This window comes from Gadus macrocephalus, chromosome 5 (assembly GCF_031168955.1).
Source record: "Gadus macrocephalus chromosome 5, ASM3116895v1".
NCBI classification, from domain to species: domain Eukaryota; kingdom Metazoa; phylum Chordata; class Actinopteri; order Gadiformes; family Gadidae; genus Gadus; species Gadus macrocephalus.
The window spans coordinates 1289391-1308192 of record NC_082386.1 but is presented as its reverse complement, the minus strand read 5'-3'; the positions used below and the strand labels follow the sequence as shown (position 1 = coordinate 1308192).

Genomic DNA, 18802 nt, shown 5'->3' with positions numbered 1-18802 from the left:
CTGTAGGTAAGACACTGCAGAAATTCCCCCAACACAAGGAGGGAAACTCTCTCTCTCTTTACAACTCTCAAACCTTAAGCCCCTTATGGGGAGGCAATAACCATACAAACTAAGGAACTTGAGATTACCTGGCACTCATTTCAGACTGTAGGAAATACCAATTACCTGATAAACCATATGATTACCTGATCAGCATCATCCTCTGGGCTACTTTCAGAGGTGTGGTTTGAGACGTTTGAGACGAGTCACCATAAGAGAGCAAAGCCCAGGAGCATAACATACAATTATAGTAAGAATGGCACTGTGAATACAACACACAGCTATTTAAACACTTGCCATTCCATCGACTGGATTGCTAAAAGTAATGTCGGGATGATGTACTCTCTCTCTCTCTCTCTCTCTCTCTCTCTCTCTCTCTCTCTCTCTCTCTCTCTCTCTCTCTCTCTCTCTCTCTCTCTCTCTCTCTCTCTCTCTCTCTCTCTCTCTCTCTCTCTCTCTCTATATATATATATAGTTATTTATATCATACCTACCTTTTTTTTTTCTACAATATGATATTTCCTTGATACTCTGAATATCATTGACCTCAGTCTCATATAAATATTATTTCAGAAGCCATATCAGAACACAGGGATACACAATAGACCCCCTACTGATGTGTAGCAGAGTGGACATAAAGAGATCAGTGCAACATGAGGACCTGGGCCAGCTGGCCTCCACTGGGCACACACTGAACACATGAGGTAACAACGATGACTTTATGGGCGTCCTGAACATCAGCACCTAGTCAGGCAGCGCGTGTCACAGAGGGCAGTGTCCTGATGTTGGGCGCATCAGGACACTGCCCTGGTGTTGGAGATATGATGTTCTGCAGGTTAGGATGAGGTGTCAGAGACAGAGGCTGGTCAGCTGCTGACCCGCGGTGCGCGGGAACTCTGCAGTGCCGTACCCTGCTGACACTTAACACAGCACACAACGTGCACAGCAGCGTACACACACTGACACACACATACACACACTGCGTGTGTGTTTGTGTCTATCCGTTACAGAGACAGCTCCGCACCACCTGATCGGGACGGGCTTCCGCCGATCAGAACGACAGGGGCATGCTACATAGAGCATCGGCACCTCTATTATGACCCTCCCACACACACACACACACCCTCTCCCCCCCTCCCCCTCCATTACCTGCGGGCTGTCCCATGTGATCCTGCAGGAGCGGACCTTAATTTTGCTGCATTGTCCTTCCAGGGAGAACTCCTGCACCAAGTCAAGCTCACTCCACTCCATGGCCGACGGTGTTTTCAGAGTCACAGAATGTACGCTGTCCCCCTGTTCCTCTAACAGAACGTACGCTGTCCTCCTGTTCCTCTAACAGAACGTACACTGTCCCCCTGTTCCTCTAACAGAACATACACTGTCCTCCTGTTCCTCTACACCTCTCTACCCCACCAACAAGGAAATACTCTGGACGCTGAAACGGGATGCGGGGAAAGAGAGAGAGACTGAGACACCAATGTATATATAGTGAGGGAGAGAGAGAGCTAAGGAGGGAGGGGGTGAGGGTGGGAGAGAGTGAAGGAGGGAGAGAGAGAGGGCGAAGGGGAGGAGAGGCAAGGATGAAGGTTCGTATTCAAACTTTATTTTTCTTCCTCTCCCCTCCTCCTCATACAACCCTCCTTCTTCCAATCCTTTACTTGTTCTTGCTCTCTCTCTCTCTCTCTCTCTCTCTCTCTCTCTCTCTCTCTCTCTCTCTCTCTCTCTCTCTCTCTCTCTCTCTCTCTCTCTCTCTCACCCTGAAACCTTCAGGGTGACACAGCAGTCAGGCTACAGCAGCTGAGCACCTCAACAAGACAGACCAACACCCTCAACAAGACAGACAGACAGACCAACACCCTCGACAAGACAGAGGGTGTGTTCGAAACCGCCTACTTGCTTACTGCTTACTACCTACTAAATATTTGGCTTACTTCTCGAATCCTTAAACAATGATTGAGTAATCCATTTGAGTAATCGACGTTCAGAAGACCGTCCTTACTTAACCACCTCAGATGACGTGAATCAAATGACGTGTCAATAACCTACCGACCGGGCGCCGTTAATAAACATTATAAATAAATATATAAACGTCACATTTAACGTCACAGTACACCTTCAACCTAAGGATTTTCGGTGATATGTTAAAACAATTGTTAAACAATTATTAAAAGCACTGCTGCTGCGGCTCCCCGTTTAGCGCCATTGCTTCCAGTTCTTTTGAATAGACGTAGTGCATTCTGGGGCAGTTTAGTACGTCTAGTAAGCTAGCGATGCTTACTCAAAATCTTTCCGGAAGTAGAAGACATTCGGATACTACTCGCTTACCTAAACTCGCTTACTAAGTTCTCGCTTACTCAAATTGACGTCATAGTTAGTAGGAGTAGTAAGCAAGTACGCGGTTTCGAACACACCCAGACAGACAGACTGACCCACACCCTCAACAAGACAGACAGACCAACACCCTCAACAAGACAGACAGACAGACCAACACCCTAAACAAGGAAGACAGACCAACACCCTAAACAAGACAGACAGACCAACACCCTAAACAAGGAAGACAGACCAACACCCTAAACAAGACAGACAGACCAACACCCTAAACAAGACAGACAGACCAACACCCTAAACAAGACAAGTGATAATGTGAGAAAGTACTATTTACATGAAAAATGCATGTGATATATTTGTGGCTAAAAACGTTTTATTTAAGCACCTGTTACAGAGCTAAATGGGAATTTTCGTATTTGTCTTGCTACAGTTTACACTCTGACCTTGTACAATTTATATTAATCTTCATTTCTAAGGAAGAGTTTAACTAGTTGTATAGCTGCAGTTGCTACACTGCAGTGAGGACAACACACATGGTACAAGTTTGTGTTGATTGCATGGAAAGGTGAATAATCTATTACCAATTATAAATTGTCATGTTTTACTTACAATTAGGGGATTTAGCAGACGCTTTTATCCAAAGCGACTTACATCGGTTAATACACACATTGACACACCGACAGCAGAGTCTACCATGATCAGGGACACATCAACAATCAGCTAGGAGGAGCTTGGGATCGAACTAGCAACCTTCCGGTTACAAGGCAACTGCTCTAACTCCTGAGCTAAGACGTTGCAGAGCGTACATGGTACAAGTTCCAGTTTACGACATGGACAATGGAATGTATCTATTACAAATATGGTAATAATGTGGTAACACCATGGAAACAAACAGCTTCGTACCCAGTATTTAAGAAGATGTACCATGACACTAGAGGAAAACTGCCGATAACTTCAATTGTAACTTGAATTAATAGGTGTTTCTAAGAATTGTTTGCCTAATTTCCTAGGAAGTACAGTTATTACCAATCTAATACAGTTACAACTACACGGTACTTAGTTGAGTTGATGGGTAATAGTGGAGGTTTTACTTAGTACTTCAGCTGTAATTCCTCTGTATTTACCTGCTTATTACCAGTGGTAAGTACCCAGTAATACACTATGATTTACCATATATTTACCGGGTAATTCCTCAGTATTTACCTTCTTATTACCAGTGGTAATTACTAGGGGTGTAACGGTACACAAAAGTCACGGTTTGGTATGTACCTCGGTTTTGAAGTCACGGTACAGTACGGTACTGTTAATAGTTAAGGGGAAAATTAAAAAAAACTGCTAGTTTCTCAACCCATAGATGAATGAATGAAAACACCAATAAACTATGGCATTTGCATTTCTGAATTCCCAGACAGGGGTTGTTGAAATAGTGTTGTGGGCTGGGTTTGCACAGCTAAAGTGCTGTACGTAGACATGGAGAGCCCTCTCCATAGCCGGAGGGCCTGTCGGAGGCCCTCTCTGTAGCTTACGTGCGCATCCAATATTTTTTAACTATCCGTCGACCTATTGGTCGACGCAACGGAGACGGCAAGGGCTGTGATTGGTCCTCTATCAAAATCATTTCCTGAATCACTTCCCCAGTTTGACTTTGCACCTTAATTACTTTGTACATTGTTTACTTTGCACCTTAAGGACCAATAAAACAGCAAATAAGATTTGAAAAGCTTTGGAAGTTTATTTACAACACTGCTTACATGGTTTGTAGTCAACATATAAGATAGATCGGGTGGCGAATTGCATTGCGTATCCGACATCCCGACAGAGCTGCTGAGTGGATTACGGAGTCGGAGTAGTAGACTTTGGCTAAACGGTCTGGACGGAACTCAGACTTCAAGTTTTAAATTCTGCATCGCAAAACAAGCCTTTACATTCGCCCTATTAACACTATGAACGCCACATTTACGAACCGCGGTACACCTCTGTAACCGCACCGAAGTGCCTATACCGTATCGTAAATATATACCGTGCTGTATATATTTACCGGGTAAATACCTAGTAATTAGGGGAATGTTAAAGGAAGGGTTACCCAATTGGGTACGTTATCATGTGTGTGAGGTCATTCCTCCTCCTGAGTGTGCTTCCTATTTATGTCTAGTGTACCCCTAGTGTCCACAAGCACCCCCTCCCCTCACCATATGGATATGGAGAATGTATATATATGACACCACCGCCACGTCCCAGTGGCGGTGGTGTCATATATACTACAATGATCAATTAGGAGGCCGAAGCCCTAAAGGAAGTGATGCAATAGGTGACTGAGTCGAGGACATTAACAAGTAAGCTATAGACCTGGGATCTCTTTTATATCAAAGAGGGCCTCATAGGACCCATATGATTATCATCTGGGGGGCTCCAGCCCTACATGAAAGGCTCACACAGCATCATCAAATGCTCTATTGAAACGCATTGGTAACAAGCCGTTGCCAGAAATGAATCAAAATTAGTTGACAAGAGATAGAATCTTGTCCATTAGACCTTCAACCAGGGTGTATCTTGGAATTACTCTGTGAAAATTGTGGGTTTCTGAAGGAAAAGCCAGCCCTAACCCAAAACCTCAGACCCCCCCTCCCTGCCCCCGGGGTCAGAGAGGGCCACGTTTCGGTGTGGGGGTCCCAGTTAGGCCCTAGAATAAGGTAGTTAAGTCAGGGCAGTAGGACCTTCCTATCTGAAAAACTGTCTTTCCACCACATTCTGATCCACTAGAGGGGTATTCCATCAAAGCCGCTAACGAAATCGGCGCTTAGTTGATTAAGCCCGGTCAGAACTAACGCCAACTTCCACTTGAGGCTAAAGCCGTTCCATCAACCCAGTTCAGCCACGCCTTGCTCAGGTCAGTACAAGCCAGGATTACGTTATCGTGGATTATGCATACTCACAAGATATGTAACCAGCCCAGAACTGTGAATGTCGAATCATGGATCAAATGTCCGAAAAGGACCAAGCGGGATCTTCTCCAGCGTCGAACAGAAGCTGCTTATGGAAGTCTATGAGGAGTACAAGCATATAATAACTCAAAAAGAGAACACCGTTACCGTCACCCTTAAAAACTGGGAGGCCGCCTGGCAATAAAATCGCCAATCTTTTGAATGAATAAGTAGAATTAAGGGTAACATATTTTAATGTAATATTGAAGATATTCGAAATCAGGGAGATAGGCTTAAGGTTATGTGTCGGACTTGAACCCGGTCGTCCGGGGTTCAATCCCCACCCCAATAAGTAATTTAGGAAGGATTACTGGAGAAATCAAAAAACTATTCATGCCATTCCATTCCTTTGAATATTCTAAATTGACTGACCATAGTATTTTTCTCAACAGAGGTCGTCTTGGCTGCCTGCCGAGAAACTCACCTGAATGGAATTTATTTGGCTGCAATTTCCCATGCAGCAGTGTCTTTATCATTGTGAAAAAGGCTTATCAGTAACATTAATATTAATATTAACTTCACCATGGGTTTATTGCAAGTTATATTTGGGTTCTAGGGATTTTGTAAGACATATTCGTTAGATAAAACTCAATTGTTAGGCCTAATTTCTCTGATATAAAGGAAATGACAAAAATCTGCCAACGGCAAGAATTCAATGACATGCCCAGGACGTCAACTCAGGTCACCCGTACTACAGGGCAGATGCTAGACCACACACCCAGGTGCTGGTTAAAATTTTTGAAAGAATACATAAATTTGTCTTAAAATGTGTGGGAAATATCCACGATAACAATAGATAGCAATTCATTTGATTTTTTTATTTGCGTCATTTAATCTTAGACCCTTAGTGAACATATAGGCTTTTTGTATTTCATATATGTATATTTATGACAAAATTGTTAGGACTAGGCTTGGCGGAACCTTCTGATGGTACAGTTGTTTCCTACAGATGGGACTTCTCTGATGCTGTTACGTATTTTAAGCACATAAGCTGCCCCCACATAGCCACTAGGAAGCAGGATCGAACACACAAGCTGCTATAACTTCTCCAGCCACATATGGCGTACCGAAATACTAATACTAAAACAAATGAAGTGAGTTAAAAGCGATCCGGATTGGACTACTTTCTTCAAGAACGCGACAGTGTCATTAACTTGCATTGGAGCAAATTCTGTTGGCATATCATGGACAATTTAAGTTATTTTTTGAGGCAACCACGGAATTTGAGTTAAGCGCCCGTGGTCGACTCGGTCGTTGAGACGGGGATCTGTGTGTGTGCCACGGAATATGAGTGTCATTAACTTGCATTGGAGCAAAATCCTTTGGCATATAACGGAAATTGGCGTGTTTCAGTGAGGATTCCACGGATTTTGAGTTAAGCATCCGTGGTCATTTCACGGATTCATGTGAGACCAGGTTGACAAATAGACATCATCCTACTCTCTTGGTGAGTCTGAATCTACACTGAATTTTTTAATCAGATATTGACAGCCAATTAATCTTTTACAAAGTAATAAGGCTTATCCTATTCAGACTGTTATTACCCCTTGTGCCTTAATAATTTGACAAGACATGTTGCGCAGGTCTTGGTTATTTAGAGTTTTCCTGTAAATCAAGCACCTTGAATGGGCTTTCTCTTCCTTAACTTAGAAGAGGTTAGCGAGATCTTTCATTCTGGCGGGAAGAGGGATTTTGGACTCCTTATTTCGTTTCCTTTTTTCTATTATCATTTTTTTATGAATGTATTTTCTGGCAAACCAATCCAAAATTGTCCCTCCAGAAAAATGCAGTGTTTTTTTGTGATTGTTGCGGCCAAAAATCCTTGATTATGCGGCACGTTTACTTAAAAAATGCGATGAAATATGCGGCATATTTATGCAATTTTATTTGATGAAATTGTGCTTGCTTGCAAAAATCGTGGGAACTTGCGGAAAAGTGCAGGAACTTGCGAAAAATGTGTTTAACTTGCAAAAACTGCGGTTTGATGAAAAAGAGGGGAAAAAATTTATTCCCCCAACACCCTGTTCTCACTAGGCTACTACCTTAATGTAAAGGGTCATTTCATATTACTTTCTATGATTAACAAGCATACTACATCACAGAAAGTGCTGGGAATATTTAAGTTCACATCTTGTTTTATTTGAGACCTTAAAACATGGCTCAAACATACAAAACATTGAGTACAAGTTCTGTAGCTTTACAAAAAGAATCTGCTAACTTCTTAAAAAAATATATATCTATATATAAAAACTGAAATGTGTGTTTCCTGTTTTGTAGAGGTAGCCTTTCAAAAGAGTAACAAAAAAGTGCAATCTTACAACTGTGAAGTTGCATCAACTCATTGAATGAAACTACAACAGTCCATTGTGAAAAGGAAAACTATAACTGTGTAGCCTCGAACACTGGCCAATCATTCCTCATCCTCATCCTCCATCCCCTCTCCCTCAACATCCATCTCCTCCATCTCCTCCCCCTCCACCATCTCCTCCCTCTCAAATGCTCTGCTGCAGACTCGTTGGTTGTGGTAAAGGAGGACCAAGGCTTTGAGGTTTTGGTTGGTAGTTGATCATCTTCGGTTAGACAACACCAGTTTGTAGATGCTGTTACTGCGTCCAGCTGAGTTTGAGACAGCATCTTTGTACCGTTTTGCCAAGGAATTCAGCGCAGGAAGTCTCTCCTGTACGCCATCCCAAAACACATCCAAATCCACCACGCCGGATTGTGCAGCTCTGAGTGCTGCTGGACCAAGAGTTTTGAAGTAAGAATCAAATTCTTCACTCTGCACTTCAGTGAAACCTGGAATGGCCTTGTAGCTTGCTACGAAGTCATCTAGGAATGCGATGTGGCGAGGGTCAAACACCCTGACCTCCTGGAGAAACTCAATGGCCGGTTGCCCATGTGACATGTACTTGGTGAGCTTTTCTTCAGCGTTTGCATATGCCTGACCAACTGTGCTGAGGATCTGTGTCATCGTGGTGTGTGGTAAGTCAAACCCTTGAAAGTATTCGGCACACGCCGCATACTGCAGCTCTTCGTTGTAGATCTTTGTGGTCACAGGACGTCTGCTCTGGAAGATATCGAGAAGACTTGGGAAGCGTTTGCACTTGTCAGCCATGATGTTGATCTGGACATTCAGGGACTGAGCTAGGTCTGGGTCTTGAAGCATCTCGTGGAGTCTCTCCACAGACTGTGGAACACTTCTGCTACACAACTAGAAATAAAAAACACATATAGAAAGAAAGGAATTAGGTCAAACATCCAATATTTATGTTCAATGCAATTACATTTTTTACTTTGATCTGACTAAACTATTCATGTTTGTATGTGCAAAGGGGGTTAACTGATGAAAAAAAGGTGTTAAGTGTTAATTGTACTGAGGAATTATGTGAAGGAAGTTTTTACCTCGATTTCTATCTCTATGAACTCCTTGTACAGTCCAAAGTTCTGTGCGTGGTACTGCACTGCAGAGAACCAGGAGTTCCAGCGTGTTGCACAGGGGTTTGGAGGCATGACCGCCTTTTTTCTTGGCAGCTTGTTTGTCATGAAGCGGAGGTATCTTCTCTTGCGTGATCCAAAGAAACTCAGCATGAAGCATTTCAACTGAACAAAAGGTTTGCGGAAGGCATTGCCATGAGATGCATTATGTGTGCCATGCATGTGATGTGTAGTGAGTTGGGGAACGACTGCAGAGCTGCTGTGAATGCCTTCTTCATGTAGGCTGCATTATCAGTGTCGAACACAATCACATCCTCATTGTTAAAGGGGACCTATTATGCTTTTTCGACTTTTATGACCTATAAACGTTGTTATAATGATTGATAGTCATGTTTGACCATACTAAAGTGTCAAATAATGACGTACATGCATTTTGACGTATTCCCTGCTGACAGTCTGGGGTGGCTGTGCAGAGCGCTAAACACTCGGGACAACGTTTGCGATTCACTTGTTCACATTTCCGGGAAATCATCTACGTAGAGGCACTCCTGCCGCGCCCCCAAATCTGCCCGCGCACGTCAAGGAAGGTAACCAATCACAACGGAGTTGGGTTGGCAGGAGGTGGGCGAGGGGGCGGAGAAGGACGAAACCGAGTGTTGACAGAGAAGGCTGAAAGCGCCCAGATGAGAGGAAGAGTTTCCCGAAAATCGACATCGTTTTTTGTGTATGGTTAAACATGAATCATCAATCATTATAACAACGTTTATAGATCATAAAGTTGAAAAGCATAATAGGTCCCCTTTAATGCTGTATTCTTGTAGGCACCTTACAACAGCCACAGATACAGTGGAATGATTGCACTGCTCAAGGAAAACAGTATCTGCAGGGTAGGCCAAGATCCTCACAAAATGATCCTTTTCAAGTGGTGCAAGGAGGATATTCTAGACACATCTCCCCTCGACCTCTGGAGTCCCATCGAATATCACAGCAAGAGGTTTTCTTGCAAGATGTGTCTCAAGCTCCTATTTTTCACTCTCATATACTGCTTCCAAGTACTTCTCTTGAAGCTGGTGAAACCCTGGAATGGCGCCGCCATTGATGACATTCTCATTCAGAAATTTCCTCAGTGCAGGGGGGTCAGTCAGACAGTGGGATGTTGATGGCAGTGCAGGTGGCAACCCAGGTTTCACAAATCTACAAACAGAAAAATGCTTTTGTATCATTGGGCTGTATTATGTACACACACACACGCACACACACACACACACACACACACACACACACACACACACACACACACACACACACACACACACACACACACACACACACAAACAAAGTCCAGTGTAACCTACAGAAAACTGCAGTATAAAACTGAATCATTTACAGTTAGCCTTTCACAGAACATTAGTGTTTCTGCAAATAAAACATAATTATTTCATGGCAAAATCAATCATCTTGCATGGGAAATTACACTACTGTTAGGCTATCTAACCCTAACGTCATCACACACAACATACTTGGAAATGTCATTCACACCTCTCCCTATTTCATTCTGTTTTCAATTTAACTATCAACCTTTTCATAATTTGACAAGCTTTAATCTTGTAGGCTACTGACCTTGATTCTTTCAGCCCTAGCAACTGTTTTGGAAGTTGACGCCTCGGTGTAGGTGAGCTGCTTCTTGGCTGCTGCCGCTGCTGCTTTAACCATCCTTGCCTGTTTGGCGGAGGCAAAGTGGTTTTCCAGCCCCGACTTCCGCCTGTGGTCCAACACGCAGAGTGCAAAATAATTTGCCCCCACTGTCGTGTAACAATCCGGGAAACTGCTTTGCGCGGTCTTTTGCACTTATCTTTGGATGGAGCCCATTTCAGCAGCGTGTCAGTAGACAGTTACAATCCTACGAACATCGCGCGTTCATGTTAAGAGGAGTTTCGGGAAACGCTTCAAAGAAATTTACGATGGATCGCAAGACCCATCTTGAGAATGATTGTACGAGCGTGGATCCATCGTTATCGGAAACGGGGCCCAGAGCCAGTGTAACGCACAACAACCCACCCAACCACAACAACACAGAGCGACACACACACAGACACACACAACAACACACACACACAAACACACATACACACACGCTCCCAGCTGCAAGACTCCGTCCAATCAACACATGGGTCATTTAACAGCCAACAAGCCAGTCAGCGTGAAACATTGTGCGACTGTTCCAGAAGGAAAAAACGAGCACACCCCTACCACCACCACCACCATCAACACCACCACCATCATGAACACCAACACCACCACCACCATCAACACCACCACTATCATCAACACCACCACCACAACAACCACCACCACCAACACCACCACCACCACCACCATCAACACCACCACCATCAACACCACCACCCCAACAACCACCACCAACACCACCACCACCACCACCATCACCATCATCAACACCACCACCACCATCAACAACACCACCACCACCACCATCATCAACACCACCACCAAAACCCCCACGACCCCCACCCCCACCACCACGACCCCCACCACCACCACCCTCACCACCACCACCACCCCCACGACCACCACCACCACCATGACCCCCACCACCACCACCAACACCACCACAACAACCACCGCCACCACCACCACCAGCACCACCAGCACCAACACCACCACCACCAACACCACCACCACCACCAACACCACCACCACCACCACAATGGAGATTTTGTTGTTATACAGTCAGATACAATGATACATCTAATTATGTGTTGTCCATGCGCCGACCACTAAATCATAATGTGTCTTACTGGGTTAAGGGATTCCACAGTTAATATTTAAATGAGTCTGGGGTCATTTCACAGAAAGAGTTACAGCCCACATACACACTGTTAAGCCTTTGTTGGACATCCAAATGGTTGGATTGCATTACAATATTATTGTCATGTGACCCATGGTCAAAATCCAGCTCTAATCTGTACCGAAACCAATCTACCAACCTACACATGTCTCTCACACACACACACACACACACACACACACACACACACACACACACACACACACACACACACACACACACACATACACACAAGCAACTGTAGTTTTGTTGAAATCTTCAGACCTTATGATCATATGCGCTTGTGTGTGTGTGTGTGTGTGTGTGTGTGTGTGTGTGTGTGTGTGTGTCCAGATACCCAAAAACATAGAGCTACACCCTGCTTGCAGTCACATCACGTTTAGCACATAAACACAAGTCAAGACATATAATGCACTGCTGTAATAGACACAAGCACACACACACATACAACCCCACGCACACTTTGACAACTTTGTTGTACTACTGCATGAACGGTGGAAGTTACAAACCAACACAGACACACACACACTCACAATGTGTCCCACATTTTTTAAGTACCTATATACCTTTCATAACATCTCACAACATACTAGTTCCATCCACCAGGTGATTGTAATTCTGTGTCCCAGAGGGACGAATCAGCCCTGAGACTCACCGTCAGCAGCCCTCCCCCGGGGCCAGTGGTGGTGTCCACCTGGGCTCTATCCATTCAAGGACAGCAGAAAATTTTAAGGTCGAAACAGAGAAAGAGCTGTCTAGACAAATGAAAATTAGAGAGAGGAGGAAGAGGTGGAGATGGAGGTGGAGGAGGAGGAGGAGGAGAAGAAGGGGAAAGACAAGCTCTCAACTAGCGAACAATCCTCTTAGCCCAGTTATGTCATGGGACAGAGCTAATCCAACTTCAACTGACTGGCCAAGTGCTAGATTACAACCAGACTCTCACACACACACGCACACACACAAACACACACACACACACACACACACACACACACACACACACACACACACACACACACACACACACACACACACACACACACACACACACACACACACACACACACCTAAACACTCGCAATGGAAGTCAATGGAGGTCTTATTCACACAAAGGCCCTGTCTAGACCTTGCTCACTCCCATTCACTCAAAACCTCTATGACTCACTTAAGAGCCATGGTGACATCAGTCAACCTTTATTGCAGTACAATAACATCACAGATCATAACAGCATTAGGTAAATGGACACAAATATAAAGACATGAGATCTTGAGGTAGGCAAATGTCTACTCACCGTGCATGCGTTTGTGTGTGTGTTCATGTGCGTGCATGTGAGCGTACGTGTTTGCTGTGTTGAATGTGTTGATGGAATCTATTAGAATTGAGTGACGCCAATATAGGGTCATTGGGCCTTGGAGAGACTAAACTCTTGTTTTTGTTGTCGGTCATTTGCGGCGAAACATAACCATATCATTCATATCTGTCCTAACCAAACATTCCTGAAACCATGCGACACTGCACCACAACCCTCCCCTTCTATCTATTTATTATTGCACGTATTACCAATGCTCTAAAATAATATACACCGTTTCCTGACACTAATCTACCTTGGAGTGGTGTTGTATTTTGTATTCTATTAATGTATTTTCATCGTGTGCACTGTATCGTAACTTAGATTCCTTGTATTTAATAATGTATTGTATATACCTCTACCTTACCTCACATAACGTTGGGACACACTAGGAAGATGACATAGAATATAAAACACACTAGACACTGAATGTGTATAACAAAAGTATTAGTGTTCAGCTGATAAGAGAGATGTTTTGAGACATGCAGCTTTAGATGACACAAACAATTATGAATTTGTGTGCGTATGTGTGTGTCTTTGTATTGGGTGTGAGTGTTTGTCTGTGGTCTTACCATGCTGTCGTCCGCTATCTCTGTTTCTCTGATGGTTGTGTTGTTCTGTAATGGATGTGGACTGCTGCCTGTGTGTATTACATAGCTCAATGTGAAATCAACAACACTCATAACACAAATACATTCAACATAAACAGCGCAAGCACTCAAAGTGGAAGGCAAGCCAAGAGTCACAATGAGAAGCGAGAGAAAAATAATGCAATACAAATATCATATAAAGGATCAGCAGGGACAAAAGACCACAAACAACAACGGTGACAAAGATTGCAACTCAAAACCCAAATTTTACCAATACAGTGCAGAAAAAACAACTTCCATATTAAAATAACTTATATTAACTATAACAAAAAATGAATGAATGCAAATAGTAGTATAGTAGATAGTAAATTATCTTCAATGCCAACCCAGTCTCACACCAAAATGTAGTATAGCTACATTGGTCCACAGCGGACAACGTAGTTATTATGTTTGTCATATAATATACTGATACACTAGTAATTAGAGTGACAGCAGAATGCAGGAAGAGGCATTGGTTCTATTTGATCTCGGCTTTAATACCCAGCAGAACAATGTATCAATACAATAAACCCGTACCCTAGAGCGACACCTATTGGAATAGCAAGGTAATAATAGTTACCTTGGTTCAGGGAGGGGCGGTGCCTCAGGTAGAAGCTGACCTCTGACCTGCTGGAGCCCCACTGATGTAGGAGGTCTAGCAGCAGCAGGTCATGGGGCAGAACTCTCTCTGAGTGGGGGACAGATAGGGGGTAAGGGGGTGCTTTTCGGTCGGACAGTATTCGTGTATTAACCAGAGAAATAAAAAAGAAGAGTCATAGGGAATGGTGGGGCTGCTATTTGTCAACCCTTCAGACAAATTGTATATTTTAACGATGCGGAGAGATACGGATTGATGTGTTTGTGTGTGTGTGTGTGTGTGTGTGTGTGTGTGTGTCAGCTGTCATTGTATCTGCCAGCAGGGTGGTAGTGGGAGGGGACAGCTGTGAGTGACAGCTTCCTTAGTGGGTCATTTCACACTGTAAAGTATTTCACCGTGGTTTAAATTCATTCAGTTTAATATCAGTTCATGAGCAGTAAGGAGCACTACAGTCGACAGAATCAGCATCAATGGAGGTGGAGTGATCCACAGAGCAATCACAACTGTTTTTGATGAAAATAATGGTCATGGATGGCTTTTCTCAGAGAAAAGGTTTTTACTGCGGGCGTATCTATCGCTGCCAAGACCTGATGATATTCTTTCTGGCTGCACAAACTTCAATATCTGGATGATCTCACAAGCCTCATATCCTGAGACTGTTTTGCAAACCATGGTCTACATATAACTTGTATGTCTCTCGTACAACAGAATCTGTTCCCAAATCATATAAACAACCTATTATTCTCTTGTTCCAAATCTCCATTGTGTTCATTTCCAGAGAAGACAGACAGACAGACAGACAGACAGACAGACAGACAGACAGACAGACAGACAGACAGACAGACAGACAGACAGACAGACAGACAGACAGACAGACAGACAGACAGACAGACAGACAGACAGACAGACAGACAGACAGACAGACAGACAGACAGACAGACAGACAGACAGACAGACAGACAGACAGACAGACAGACAGACAGACAGACAGACAGACAGACAGACAGACAGACAGACAGACAGACAGACAGACAGACAGACAGACAGACAGACAGACAGACAGACAGACAGACAGACAGACAGACAGACAGACAGACAGACAGACAGACAGACAGACAGACAGACAGACAGACAGACAGACAGACAGACAGACAGACAGACAGACAGACAGACAGACAGACAGACAGACAGACAGACAGACAGACAGACAGACAGACAGACAGACAGACAGACAGACAGACAGACAGACAGACAGACAGACAGACAGACAGACAGACAGACAGACAGACAGACAGACAGACAGACAGACAGACAGACAGACAGACAGACAGACAGACAGACAGACAGACAGACAGACAGACAGACAGACAGACAGACAGACAGACAGACAGACAGACAGACAGACAGACAGACAGACAGACAGACAGACAGACAGACAGACAGACAGACAGACAGACAGACAGACAGACAGACAGACAGACAGACAGACAGACAGACAGACAGACAGACAGACAGACAGACAGACAGACAGACAGACAGACAGACAGACAGACAGACAGACAGACAGACAGACAGACAGACAGACAGACAGACAGACAGACAGACAGACAGACAGACAGACAGACAGACAGACAGACAGACAGACAGACAGACAGACAGACAGACAGACAGACAGACAGACAGACAGACAGACAGACAGACAGACAGACAGACAGACAGACAGACAGACAGACAGACAGACAGACAGACAGACAGACAGACAGACAGACAGACAGACAGACAGACAGACAGACAGACAGACAGACAGACAGACAGACAGACAGACAGACAGACAGACAGACAGACAGACAGACAGACAGACAGACAGACAGACAGACAGACAGACAGACAGACAGACAGACAGACAGACAGACAGACAGACACGTACAGGGGTACAGGCAGATGGAGAGACGGACTCACCATGACCGCTCCACACCTCGGCCAGGTGGCAGTCCCCCTCCCCGGCCTCTTGGCAGTACTCAACCACATCCATCACCGTGGTGGCTGGGGTGACCGGGGCCTCGGTGAGCATCTGCTGGCCGTTGCTGAGGTACACGGTGAGGACCACCTGCCAGAAGAAGAGGTGGAGACACGCTGACACCTGACAGCTGCACTGGGGGGGTCAGTGAAGACCACAAGATGTTTTCTCAGTATTGCCATGGTGTGTCGCTGCCACAGCGGGTGTTAATGTGTTTGTTTTATTTGTTTGGTGGGTGTGTCCCGAAAGGACCCACTGTATTGATGCAACTAGCCGCTCCGGACTCACTCATGAAAAAGACACAATACCACTCTGTCAACAAAGGTTACCTTACATATATATGGGTGCCTTATGTATCTTATTATGTGGTAAATTGCGTGCTTTATGTATCTTATGTGGTCAATTGTGTGCCTTATATATCTTATTATGTGGTAAATTGTGTGTTTAATATATCTTATTATGTAGAAATTAAGAAGCAATCGAGATGTCTGTGTCTTCAAAATGTGATCAATGGTAAAGAGCACATGGACGGGGGGAGACATGGGCTGCATGAGGGGGCCACTGTGAGGAATACAAAGAACGTGTGTCTCTGTAGGCCCCATGATATGACCATCATACGCTGACTATAGCGTGTGATCCTAAGAAGAATACAAACATATTGTAAACCTGTGACGGCTAGTGCATCGGCTCAAGCATCATGTGCCGCCATGCGGGCGGAATAGGAAAAGTACCCAGAAGATGTATAACAAAAGAACATTTGTTGAGAATAAGGAAACATAATAATAATGGAAACTCAGACTGTTAGATCACATCGGGCCCCCACCTCGGACTCTGCATAAAAAGAGAGTTATTAAGAGGGTTCGGGGGGACAGAGGTAGAGAGAGGGAGAGAGCTTCTCGGGTTAGTTGGCCTTATGAGATCTTCTTGGGTTGCGCCGTGTGATCCGCTGTCTTCTGCTTTTCTGCTCTTAGAACTGTACTCTGAACAGTGTCCGGGGAACTTAGCAATAGCATTTCATTTTAGGAACTCTGATATAGCCTCTATTGGTTTAGTTCGGCATAGGGCAATCTCAAGTCAATGAGACGACAAGTCCCTATTAGTTTAGTTTTGCATCAGGCAATCTCAAGATTTGGCTGATTAAGCTGGTGACTGAGACGAGAAGCCCCCAATTTAGTTTTAGTCTTAGGAGCGGGCAACCTCACGGAGATTGAGGTGGCAAGTCCCCAATTTAGTTTAGTTTATCATAGGGCTGTCTCACGTTACTAAGAAGAGAATACCCTATCATTTTAGTTTAGTTTAGTTAAGATCTATTCCTTATTTAATCTTGTTTATCTTACGTTTATCTTTTCTTTTCAAATCTATACTCAGTTGTAAAAGTTATTGTGTTTATTGGACCTAATTTGAATAAATCTACCTGACTACATTTGTAGTAGGTTAACTCAAATCGTTCGAGTCCTTTTCCCTGTCGACTCATCGGCCCGGCGAAGCAGACCGACACGCTCTCCAAGCCGATCCCCTCACGGTAATAATTGGTGCATAGTAGGCCTCCAGGCAATTGTTAATTGTGACTGACTTGTAATAGAGGGCAAAAAGGCAAAACGTAAAAGAGGGTTTAATAATAAATAAATAATATAAAGAAGGCAAAAGATACATCAGGGTTTCGTGGTGACCAGGGACCTTGACCCGCTCGTAAAACTAATAAAAACAAAAGGATTGAGGCTGAATTTGTACAAAACTGTGAGGGACTTAACCGAGTGACCTCGATCGGACCGGGTTAAGAGCACCTCTGTGAACGACAAAAACCACGGGGACACTAGAAAAAGGGTTTCAATCGAGGTTGGTCCCGAGGGGCGTCCGACATCCCGACAACGACACGGCTGCGGTGTGCGTCGCACGTATAGTCCCTATAATCACCGCGCGTGCGTTGAGGAATGCTCGACAGTGGCGACATCAAACTTCTGACAGCTGTACTTTGGACCCCTGTAGCTTTTTCATTCAAACAGGACCTCTAACGTATATCTACCATCTTCACTTTAACTCCACGCCCTTCTAATGTATGTCTACCATCTTCTCTTTAACTGCAGGTCCTCCTTATGTATATCTACCTTTTTCACTTTAACTCCAGTGTCTTCTAATGTTTATCTACCATCTTCACTTTACCTCCAGGCTCTTCTATTGTATATCTACCATCTTAAACTCCAGGCACTTCTAATGTATATCTACCATCTTCACTTTAACTCCAGGCTCTTCTATTGTATATCTACCATCTTCACTTTACCTCCAGGTCCTTCTAATGTATATCTACCATCTTCACTTTAACTCCAGGCCCTTCTGATGTATATCTACCCCCTTTGTTTTAGGCTTTTCAAATGTGGATCTACCCCCTTTGTTTTAACTCCAGGCTCTTCTAATGTGTATCTACCCCATTTGTTTTAACTCCAGGCTTTTCTCATGTACCGTACACATTCTATGTTTCTTGATTGGTTATGTTTTTAAACCCTTGTGCAATTTAGAAACCATAATATAATCTATGGCAAGCGATTATATTATATTATGC

General features: G+C 44.1%; 1 protein-coding gene across 1 annotated transcript in view; it reads right to left on the bottom strand.

Moving 5' to 3' along the window:
• Nucleotides 1-18802, bottom strand: part of LOC132457730 (apoptosis-stimulating of p53 protein 1-like) — a 79163-nt gene that overhangs the window by 32615 nt on the left and 27746 nt on the right. The window contains exons 2-4 of the mRNA XM_060052038.1: nucleotides 16188-16335; nucleotides 14211-14318; nucleotides 13574-13641 (exon numbers count right to left, since the gene is read on the bottom strand). Of these exons, the coding sequence (XP_059908021.1) occupies nucleotides 13574-13641; nucleotides 14211-14318; nucleotides 16188-16335 (324 nt within the window). The remainder of the gene's footprint in view (nucleotides 1-13573; nucleotides 13642-14210; nucleotides 14319-16187; nucleotides 16336-18802) is intronic.